Raw genomic sequence first — 12,386 nt, 5'->3', positions numbered from 1 at the left:
GTGGGCCTGAACTCTGGGCCTGGGCACTGTCCCTCAGCTCTTCAGCTCAAGGCTAGCGCTCTACCACTTGAGCCACAGTGCCACTTCCGGCTTTTTTCTTTTTGCTTATGTGGTGCTGAGGAATCGAACCCAGGGCCTCATGCATGCAAGGCAAGCACTCTACCACTGAGCCACCTTCCCAGCCCTTCAAGCCTCTCTAACAGAGAAATCTCTAGACCTGAATTGGACATCAGTCTGGATGTTCCTTTTTTTTGGTCATGGAGCTTGAGCTATAGGACTGGGCACTGTCCTGCAGCTCTTCAGCTTAAGCCTAGTGCTCTACCACTTGAGCCACAACACCACTTCTGGCTTTTTTCTCCTTATGTGATACTAAGGAATTGAACCCAGGGTCTCATGCATGCAAGGCAAGCACTCTACCACCATCCCAGCCCTCAGTCTGGATATTCTTGGCAAGCTTCCAACTATAAAAAAATATATGCCACCTCCTCCACATGAACTTACTATACTTGTAACCAAGACAGGCCCTCTGGCATCTATAGAAATCTCAAGCATCCATCAAATACAAGGTAAAAGCCTCTCCTTATATCAAACTTTATGAAAGCTTTTATTTATTAGCTTACATTATAGAGGATTTCAATGTTGAATTTCCACAGGTGTTTACAATGTGTTCCATCAATTTCAACCCCTCTAGAGGGATTTTTCTTCTAGATCCTCTCACTTAGCTTTATGCTCCCCCACTAGGGAAGTAAAAGGAAAGCCTTTTGTTTTGAATTGTAAATTCTAAAATATTAATGGTAATAGCATGTTTTCCTCCTCATTTTCTTACATATACTGGGAAGTGAATGCTGGGGAGATTGGGCTAATGTGGTAATTCTATCAAATTCCTGCAAGAATATATCAGGCCAAAACTTTTAAAAAAAATTTCAATGGGTTTTCTTACATTATTCTCATACATACATATTAAGAACTTTGATAATATTTATTTTCCCATCGCTGTCTCCTTTTGCACTCTTCCCTCCCCAAATAGTCACACTTTTACAGTCATGTCATTTTGTTAGGTCTAGATTCCCCACATTAAAGAAATGTGTGACTTACTTAATCTAACATGATAGTCTCCAGTTGTATCCATTTTCCTTGAAACACCATAACTTTATTCTTCTTTATGGCTGAATAATGCTCTACTGTGAATATATACTACCTTTTTAAAAATGCATTTATCATTTATTTGCCACTTAGGCTGATTGTATAGCTTGACTATTGTGAATAATATTGCATTAAACATGGATATGCAGGTATCTCTATCACATTGCAGCTAACATTCCTTCAGATATACGCTACATATATACAATTTGATTTCTTTTATTCCTATTTGTTTCCCTTTCCTTCTCTTGCCTCAATATTCTGGCTAAGAACTCAAGCACTATATTGAGTAAGAGTGGTAAAAATAGACACCCTGGCTGGGCACCGGTGTCTCACACCTGTAATCCTAGCTACTCAGGAGGCTGAGATCTGAGGATCACAGTTCAAAGCCAGTCCGGGCAGCAAAGTCCATGAGACTCTTATCTCCAATAAACCACTAGAAAACCGGAAGTAGTGCTGTTGCTCAAGCAGTAGAGCACTCACCTTGAGCTGAAGAGCTCAGGGACAGTGCCCAAACCCAGAGTTCAAGCCCCAAGACAGACCAAAAAAAAAAAAAAAAGACACCCTTGTCTTGCTCCTATCTTTAGAGAAATAGTTTGTTTTTCCCCATTTAGTACAATGTTGCCTACTGGTTCATCATAAATAGCTTTATTATATTCTATTCCCAGTTTCTCCAAGGCTTTTATCATGAAGGGATACTGAGTTTGGTTAAAGTCATTTCACATCTATTAAGATAATGATGTGATTTTTGCCTTTTAATACTATATAGATGATATTGTTTTATGTATCTTGAACCAAAATATCATCCTTGGAATTGACTAGATAATAGTATCATGTTCTTTTTAAATGTGTTAACTTCAATTTGCAAGTATTTATAGAGGATTTTTGTGTCTATAGTCATTAAAGAAATTTTATTTTTCTATTGCATTTTTTGGTACTTGATGCTTTTGCTTATTGGCTGGCACTCTACCAACTGAGCCATTCCTCCAACTCCTTCTACTGCATTCTTACCCAGTTTTGGCTTCAGGTTAATACTGGCTTCAGGTAATGAGAGTGGTAGCATTCTGTCCCTTTCTATGTTATGGAATAGTCTGAGGAGCACTAGTGTGGCTTTTCTTTAAATGTCTGATAGAATTCAATGTAAATTCATCTGGTTGTGGGCTTTTGTTGGGAAATTCTAGTACTGAGTCAATCTCATTGCTTATAGATCAGTTTAAGTGGTGAAAAAGTTATTGGCTCAGCTTTGGTGGTTCATATGTATCTCAAAATATATCCTTTAACTGGCACTTCTTCTATGCCAATGTCTTTGCCTTTTAGTAATGTTTCAGAAGTCTACCGTGTTCCATTTATATTTTTCTCTTTATCTTTATTTAACGTCCTAATTTATCTAATTTGACTTCAACCTAATCTAACCTATTGGTAAAGCTATCAACTGAATTTATTTATTTAGAACTTTTCATTTCCAGAATTCCAACATTATTTCAGGATTTCTATAACATTATTCATTTCCACTTTCACATCCTACATTCAAGATTACATTCCTTATTCCATTTATCTGTTCATTTGTATTCTCTTTACATTTATTTGGGTATTTGTACCTGCTCCCTTAAATTCTGTTAATAATTCTAGTAATCATTCTTTTGAGTTCAGGACTTCATCCACTTCACATCCATTATTGTGGAGTTATGTTTTAAAAGGGTTGTGTTGCCTTCGTTTTTTTTCATATTTCCTGCATTTCAACAGAAGTATTGTTAATATTCAGCCAGGGCTGTATAATGGCAGGAATGAGGTACCGTCTTTCACACTGGACTGGGGATATACTCAGTAGGCAAGCATTTGTCCACATGCTCAAGGCACTCTGGCAAAACCATTATCACTAAGACCAAGGAAAACTACACAAGTTTCTTATACTTCCTAGGGTACAGGTTGGTACTGTATGTGGGTGAAGGGCAAAGACAGTCAAGAATCAGTTGTCCACTTCTAGGCTGCTTTCATTTCAGAAGCTTCCCTTATTTATTCACTGGGATCTGCTGTTAGTCACAAGAAGAACTGCAGTCTATGTGTCACATTTGTTTCATTAGCCCCCAGTTTGTGCTTCCAGTGGCAATAAGTGTCCAAGCCTAGAGGTGTTGTCCAAATGTACTACATATGGGGCGGGGGAAGGAGGTGGGACAGGGGAAGGCAGACCTGAAGGACTAAGACATTCTGCCTTCTGGTTTCAAATGTTTTCAGACTGTCCAGTAGTTGAACATCCTATACGAGGGATGAGGTTGATGATTTGATATGACATGACACACAGGCTCTAAGGGTCAGAACCAATCTCAACCTGATAGGCAGTATACCACTCCATGGGAAAGAAGAGACTGACTTCCCGAAACATTTTGAGATCTAGTTTATTACTTTCTTAAAATGTGGTTGATACTTTCAACTTTCATTTTTAATTTTAGACCTTGATACAATTCTAAGACAAAGTCTGACTTATCCCACTATAAAATGAATTCAAATACTGAATAAAATCTGTAGTTTGGCACTGGTGACTCATATTGGCTACTCAGGAGGCTAAGATCAGGAGGACTATGATTCAAGACATCCCAGGCAGAAAAGTCAACTAGACTGCATTTCCAAAATAATCAGCAAAAAGCTTGGCTGGAGGGATGGCTCAAATGTTAAATAACATCCAAGCAAACAAGCTGAGTTTAAACCAAAGACTGAGTTTAAATCCTAGTGCTAGCAAAAACAAATAAATGGAGGGAGGGGGGACCAAGATGGCGACGGGGCAGTAGGGAAACGCCACAGCTCTCTCCAACCAAAAAGAGAGTTCGAGTTCCAACGCTTAATCTCCCCAAGAGACCGACAACAACAAAAAGACGAACACTCAGAGAAAAACCAGAGGTGGAAAATAACAAAAAAAGAAAGAAAGGAAAAGAAGAATTTCAGAACAGAAAAGAGCGAAGACCCCTCCCCCAATCTTTACTGGCCGCGCGGCAGTGCGCCAAGCCGCCGGCCAGCCGGCCCGGCGGGGGCTGCCGGAGCCCCAGAGTCACAGGGGGCTGCTTGCAGATCACCAGGTACCGGATTGCAGAACAGCGGATCGCCAGGAACAGAGAAACCTACCAGCCGGGAGTCTCCACGAGGATCTCACCCCCACCCCTCACTCTCCACCGGAGCGGAGAGGGCTCCATCCCGCCAAAGCCGCCCAGCACCAGCAGCTTGACAAAGGGACCTGTCGGCAGACCACCCGCCCGATCGCGATCGCAACGACCCGGCGGGGGCCGCCCAACCCAGCCCGCAACCACCCCAACTGAACTCGGATTGCAACAACAACTGACGACCTACAGGGTGAGTACCCCACAGGGGACAGTGAATCCCTCAAGGGAGACCAGAGTTGGAGGGAATCCCCAGACCCTGACCTAGACTCCCTACCCCAACACCCGGACCACAGGACCCACTAAAACCGGGAACTGTTCGAGAGCTCCACTCTGCTGGCCAGGCCAGAGCAAGAGCGCCCCTGGAAGAGAGCTTAAATGCCCAAGCCAGGAACAGCGCCCCTGGGTCAAGACTACCAACAGTAGAAGAAATTTGAACTGTGTCCTCCAGGCTGCATAACCTAGGTGGTATACACATTACCACAGGCCTAACGAGCGCGCTCCAGGCTGGGGCCGGAACCAGGCCCGGGGACCTGGAGCCTGAACAACACAATCAACTCCTCTCAACTGAAGTAAAAAAGCTGAGCATACGCCTCAACAGAGGGGAGAAACCCAGGAAACAACACTCCCCGGGAAGCACGCCTGTGACAACAAAAGACCTGGAGGCTCAGGACAAGAGAAGCCCAAACCCCACCAAAACTCCACCCATATACCCTAGGCTGGGAATTGGGCAACACAGGCTGCCAGCACCTGATAGTAAGCAGGAGCTCAGGCTGATAAGGCGGCTCAGCAATAGAGTGATAGTCTTGGATGTATGAGGCCCTGGATCTGATTCCTCAGCATCACAAAAGCAAAAAGGGTCAGAAGTGGTGCTGTGGCTCAAATGGTAGGGTGCCAGCCTTGAGCTGAAGAGCTGAGGGACAGCACCCAAACCTAGAGTTCAAGCCCACAACCAGCCCAAAACAAACAAACAAAAACACATCAGGAGCCCATAGCAGACTCCAGTATTTGGGAGAGTGCATCCAGAGCATCTGATCTTCCCAAGAGCACGCGTAGGAGCAAACACAAGCAGTCTAGGCTGCTCAACCCTTCCAAAGGTGGGAATTGCCAGCAATCTACAGCAGAGAGCTGAGAATCCTAAGTAAGTCAGAATAGCAGCTGGAAATAGGCTCCCAACAGAATCCAGATCAGGCACAGACTCTCTCTACCAATACAGAATCAGCAACCAAGCAAAGACAGACACACCAAAACAAAATTGAAGAGCAGTCTCCTGAACCCCCATGTGAAAATCACAGAGAAAATTCACAAGGTTTACCACTACCCAGGACAGCAAGCTCACCTCAAAAGCCAGCAGCCACGCAGGGGAGAGCCCCAGTGGGAGCAAAGCAGGAATGGAAGACAAAAGCTACATCCAAGGGTTGCTGGAGGCAATGACTCAAGAAATAAAGCGAGAAATGGATCAGAAATTGAAAGAGCACAAGGATGAACTATCAAAAGATATACAGGATATCAAACAAAAGTTGGATGCAAAAATAGAAGCTGCACAAACCTCAGTAAGAAGTGAGATAAACGCCAAATTAGAGGTAATGCATACTGATCTCACCTCATTGAGAGGTGAGATCAGTACTCTGAGAACCAACATTGAATCCATAAAGGGATCCATTTCCTCCATGCAAACCACAATAGAAGCCACGGTCAACAGAGTGAATGAAATGGAAGGTAGAGTGTCAGATACAGAAGACAGAATACACCAACTGGACCAAAAAGTGACAGATATGGAAAAATCACTCAAATTAAACCAAAGGGAAATTCAAGAGCAAGCAGATAATGCTAAAAAATTTAACCTTCGCATAATCGGAGTGGACGAAGGTGAGGAATTCCAGAGCAAGGGAATGCAACCTATTTAACAAGATAGTCAATGAAAATTTTCCCCACCTCAAAAACGACCATCTTCACTACATCACAAAAGCTTATCGAACACCCAACAAGCAAGATCCCAGGAGAAACACTTCTAGACACATTATAGTAAAAATGATGGATCTGAATAATAAGGAAACAATCCTGCATGCAGCAAAAATGAAGAAGGAGCTATACTACAACGGGAAAAAAATTAGAATCACTGCAGATCTCTCCACACAAACAATGAATGCAAGAAAAGCCTGGGAAAGCACCATACGAGCCCTGAGAGCCAATAACTGCCAACCCAGACTGATATACCCGGCAAAGCTAGCATTCACATTCGATGGAGAACTGAAAACTTTTAATAGCAAAGAAAAACTAAATGAATACATAAACATTAAGCCAGCATTACAAAGAATTCTAAGAGGGGGGACACAACCTGAAGAAAGCAACCAGGAACTGGGACCTGCCCCAAACAGGCATTACTCAAAGTCTAACTGAGCAAGCACAGGAGGAAAGGAAAGAAGAAAAACTTAGGAAAACGGAATGGCAGGGACAACAATGCATCTCTCTATACTTTCTCTTAATATAAATGGGCTGAATTCGCCAATTAAAAGAAAACGAACTGAGGACTGGATCAGAAAACAAGACCCATCCATCTGTTGCCTTCAGGAGACCCACCTCTCAGCCAAACATACAAACAAACTCAGAGTGAAGGGGTGGAAAACGATCTACCAATCAAATGCCCCCAGTAAGAAAGCAGGTGTAGCTATCCTGATATCTGACAAAATAAACTTTTCATTAAAATCAGTACAGAAAGACAAGGACGGACACTACATATTAATAAAGGGAACAATCCAAGAGGAGGATATAACCATCATCAACTTATATGCCCCAAATATCGGTGCACCCAGATATGTCAAACAAATGCTCTCAAACTTACAGAATAAAATAGATCCCAATACGATAATACTAGGAGACTTTAACACGCCACTCTCACCAAAGGACAGGTCTACCAACCAGAGGATTGGCAAAGAAGCTACCGAATTAAGTGAGGCCATACTTCAAGCAGAATTAACTGACATCTACCGAGTATTTCACCCTAAAACAACACAGTACACATTCTTCTCAGCAGCTCATGGAACTTTCTCCAAAATAGACCATATCATAGTTCATGCAAGGAACTTAAGCAAATACAAAGGGATCGACATAATCCCCTGTATCCTATCTGACCACAGTGGAATCAAGCTAGCTCTCAATAACAAAGCATACCGCAGAAATTTCTCTAATACATGGAAATTGAACAGCACACTCCTTAACAAGGCCTGGGTAACAGAAGAGATCAGAGAAGAAATAAAGCATTTCCTAGAACTCAATGAAAATGAAAACACCTCACAAAGAAACTTGTGGGACACAGCAAAAGCAGTCCTGAGGGGCAAATTTATTGCCCTCAGTGCCCACATCAAGAGAATGGAGACAGACCAAGTAAATAATCTCATGTTGCAACTAAAACAGCTAGAAAAACAAGAAAAAATGGGACCTAAAGCTACTAGACGAAGCCAGATAACCAAATTAAGAGCAGAGATTAACCAATTAGAAAATCAGAAAACCATAACCAAAATAAACCAAACAAAAAGCTGGTTCTTTGAAAAAATAAATAAAATTGATGGCCCGTTGGCAAGATTAATTGAAAAAAGAAGAGAGGAAACCCATATTAATAGGATTAGGGATGCCACCGGAAACATTACAACACGTACCCAAGATATCCAAACAATTCTAACAGACTACTTTCAAAAGCTATACTCTCTAAAGGAAGAAAATCTGGCGGAAATGGATGCATTTTTAGAGAAATACAAGTTACCCAAACTGAGCAAAGAAGAAGTTAACCAATTAAATAAGCCAATATCCTATAATGAGATACAGGAAGCTATCAAAAGTCTTCCAACAAAAAAAAGCCCAGGACCAGATGGATTCACAGCAGAATTCTATAAGACCTTTAAAGAAGAACTAATACCCATACTCCTCAAGCTCTTCAGAGAAACAGAGAAGGAGGGAGCTATCCCAAACTCATTCTACGAAGCCAGTATCACACTCATCCCCAAACCAGGCAAAGACCCAACCAAAAAGGAGAATTACAGGCCAATTTCCTTGATAAACACAGATGCAAAGATCCTTAACGAGATTCTAGCTAACAGAATCCAGAAACACATAAAAAAAAATAATACACTATGATCAGGTAGGCTTCATCCCAGAGACACAGGGATGATTTAACATACGTAAGTCAATAAATGTAATCCAGCATATCAACAGAGCCAAGGTCAAGAATCACATGATTATCGCCACAGATGCAGAAAAGGCCTTTGATAAAATTCAACATTCATTCATGCTAAAAGCTCTGGAGAAAATAGGAATAGAAGGAACATTTCTAAAAACAATAAAAGCCATTTATGACAGACCAATAGCCAATATTATACTTAATGGGGAAAAGCTACAACCAATCCTCCTAAAATCAGGAACAAGGCAAGGATGCCCACTGTCTCCACTCCTCTTCAACATAGTCCTAGAACCCTTAGCCAGGGCAATAAGGCAAGAAAAAGACATTAAAGGGATCCGCATAGGGAAAGAAGAAGTGAAACTATCCCTTTTTGCAGACGACATGATACTATACCTCCACGATCCCAAAAACTCCATCCCCAAACTTTTAGAAATCATAAGTCACTTCGGCAAAATAGCAGGATACAAAATAAACCCACAAAAATCAGTTGCCTTCCTATACACTGATAACGTACAGGAAGAGAGGGAAATAAAGGGAGCAACCCCATTCACAATAACCTCCCAAAAAATAAAATATTTAGGAATTAACCTAACCAAAGATGTAAAAGAACTATTTAATGAGAACTATAAAAAGTTAAAGAAAGAAATTGCAGAAGACACTAGGAAATGGAAAGACCTCCCATGCTCCTGGATAGGCCGACTTAATATAGTAAAGATGGTAATACTTCCAAAACTAATATACAAATTCAATGCAATTCCTATTAAAATCCCAATGAAACAAAGAACTCCCGCTCATCTGGTTGAACCACTACTAAATATCCCCATGCTGCTGATCACAAATATGGTATGTAACATGTGAACACTGTTATATATTACAGACTGTGGTAGACAATTTGCTCCAGGGAAGTTAGAATGAACTTGTGACTTTGAAATTATGTAATCACTCAATCACAATCAAAAAAAAAAAAAAGAACCTCGGGGAAGGGAGGGAGGGAGGGGATGGTAGGGGGAAAACAATGGAGGGGGTAACAATGTTCAAGAGGAAGTGTACTCATTACCTCACTCATGTAACTGTAACCCTCTGTATAGTATCTTTACAATAAAAAAAAAAAAACAAATAAATGACATTTAACTATTACTTAAATGTTACAAAAATGTATTTGTTACTTTAAATACTGATACCACAACTTGTTGAAGGAATCTAGTATCTTACTCCTAAAACTTAAAATGATCTTGATAAAAAACAACTAGGTGTGAACAATGAGGAAGCTTATTAGATAGAAATACATTATCACATATGCTAATATATGTATATAAATTACCTGGTTGTTTTCTCTTAGTATCTTCAATTCTGCATTTATTTCAGCATTAGCTTTAATTTGTTGCTGAAGTAACTGCTGCATATGTTGAAAAGAAATGATGATATCCTTCAAAAATATAAATGATATATTTATCATATATATATAAATAATAAAAATAGCATATATTTTAAAATTAATTTTTGATATAAATTTTCTACTTAATCCATTATCTTTAAGGCTTAATTTCAATGTTTTATGTTTAACTAATAGCATATTTTATCATTTACTTTTTTAAAATATTTGTATTATCTTTAAGTAGTTGTACAAAGAAGTTGCCATTCACCAAAGCAGTTTATGAATACAGTATATTTTGATCACTGTCACCCTTTTTAACATTCTCAGCCATCCTCCCAATAATTTACTATTTAAAATAATTTATATTTTGCAGTTTCCTAAAAAATACTGCATGAAAAGTACCTTAAGCTGGGCGCCAATGGCTCATGCCTGTAATCCTAGCTATTCAGGAGGCTGAGATCTGAGAATTATGATTCAAAGCCAGCCTGGGAAGAAAAGCCCCCGAGACTCTTATCTCTAATTTACCACTCAAAAACCAGAAGTAGAGTTGTGGCTCAAAGTGGTAGAACACTAGCCTTGAGCAGGAAGAGCTCAGGGACAGTGCCCAGATCCAAAGAACAAGCCCCTCAACCAACAAAAATAAATAAATAAAAGTGCCTTAAATAATTAAGTTTTTTAATTACCATAGATTTTACGATGTTATTGAAAATGTGGAAAAAAATCAAAACTAACATAAATTTTTGTTGGCTTTTCTTATCCCCAAATAGTGAAAATACTTCTCTCCTAAAATTTCATATGGGCTATAAAATTATAAAATGCCATACTGTACTAGAACATCATAAATCAAATGGAATAAAAACAGAGTAGAAAAGAGACCAACCCTTTTTGTAAATATAATTATTACAAAAAACAGATTCCAATGGGAGAAAAATGTCCTATAAAAGCATGTTCACATATAAGTACATGTCAATAACTATCTGCCAGCATGCCACTAGCTAAACAAAGAAAAAACAAATCTTTTAAAATGAGATTATAGCCAGACACTGGAAACCCACACCTGTAATTCTAGTTATTTGGGAGGCTGAGCTCTAAGGCTCATAATTCAAAGTCAACCAGGGAAGGAAAGTTCATAAGCTGTGAGACTCTAATCTTCAATTAACTGCCAAAAAGCCAGGAGTGAAGATGAAGCTCAACCGGTAGAACACACATCTTGAGCAAAAAAGCTCAAGGGCAGTGCCCAGACCCTGAATTCAACTCCCCCAGGACAAGGAAGGAAGGAAGGAAAGAAGGAAGGAAGGAAGGAAGGAAGGAAGGAAGGAAGGAAGGAAGGAAGGGAGGGAGGGAGGGAGGGAGGGAGGGAGGAAGGAAGGAAGGAAGGAAGGAAGGAAGGAAGGAAGGAAGGAAGGAAGGAAGGAAGGAAGGAAGGAAGGAAGGAAGGAAAACTAATAAATATCCATGTATTCATTCAACATATATTAACCAAGTACTTACAAATGTAATTATGCCAAACCTTCATAGGCCATGATTCCATCTGTTACTTAGTTTCTTATTTCTTTTTTGCCACACAATAGCTAATTTTCTTTTGGCAGTAGTCAGGTTTGAACTTAGAGCCACAAGCTGAACAATACCAATGAGTCACACATCTAGTCCTATTCTTTTCTCTGGTTCTTTCTAGAATAGTCTTGCTTCCCACTTGGGGAGTAAGCCTGAGCTGAGCCACTATCTGGGACTTCTCATCATTGCTGGGATCACAGACACAATGTGGCTGGGCTCTCAATCTCAGCTATGGGTTGAAAAGGGGTCTTCCTAACCAACTTTTCTGCCTAGGCTGACCTCTAATCACATTCTTTTATTCTTAGCCTCCAAAGTAGCTAGGATTACTGGCATCAGTCAACTGTACCCAGCTATTATAGGTTTGTTTGTTTTTTTTAAATACATGCTGGACCTTAAGGTATCTAATAACTGCTTACCTGCTTTTCTTCTTGAATACAGCTCATCTCCTCATTAATCTTCTTGTTTAATTCCAACTCCTTCAAAATTGAATAATTTTAAAATTATGATGTAAACTTCAGCATATTCTGTATTCAATTTAGTACCCACATTCATGTGTGGTCAAAAAAATAAGTTCTAATGAATTAGAAAAGGTCTTAGAACCCAATAAGGGCAACATGTAAATATTAAAATTACAATTTTCTTATCTCCAAAGCTGTTTCAAGATACCACTGGACCAAAACTGAGTGCCAGTGGCTCATAATCCCAGCTATTCAGGGGGCTGAGAACTGAGGATCAAGATTTGAAGCCAGCCCAGGCAGAAAACTCTGTGAGACTCTTATATCCAATAAGCTACTCAAAAAAGCTGGAAATGGCACTGTGGTACAAGTGGTAGAATGCTTGCCTTGAGCAAAAGAAACTCAGGGACAGTGACTAGGCTCAGCATTCAAGCCCCAGATCTGGGGGAATAAAAAACATAACCACTAGACCAAGATCTGAAATGGTATCTGAAAAACATATTTAAGGAGAAATAAAATGGGCATAGCCAAATTTTGTTGTT

General features: G+C 40.1%; 1 protein-coding gene across 1 annotated transcript in view; it reads right to left on the bottom strand.

Annotated features, from left to right (window-relative positions):
- Positions 1–12,386, bottom strand: part of Ccdc73 (coiled-coil domain containing 73) — a 104,073-nt gene that overhangs the window by 27,443 nt on the left and 64,244 nt on the right. Inside the window, exons 10-11 of the mRNA XM_042691502.1 lie at positions 11,806–11,865; positions 9,782–9,886 (exon numbers count right to left, since the gene is read on the bottom strand). Of these exons, the coding sequence (XP_042547436.1) occupies positions 9,782–9,886; positions 11,806–11,865 (165 nt within the window). The remainder of the gene's footprint in view (positions 1–9,781; positions 9,887–11,805; positions 11,866–12,386) is intronic.

The sequence above is a fragment of the Dipodomys spectabilis genome, unplaced genomic scaffold (assembly GCF_019054845.1).
Source record: "Dipodomys spectabilis isolate Male_0828 unplaced genomic scaffold, ASM1905484v1 ptg000145l, whole genome shotgun sequence".
In the NCBI taxonomy this organism is placed as follows: Eukaryota; Metazoa; Chordata; class Mammalia; order Rodentia; family Heteromyidae; genus Dipodomys; species Dipodomys spectabilis.
The sequence above is the reverse complement of the archived record's forward strand: the minus strand, read 5'-3'. Positions and strand labels throughout refer to the sequence as shown.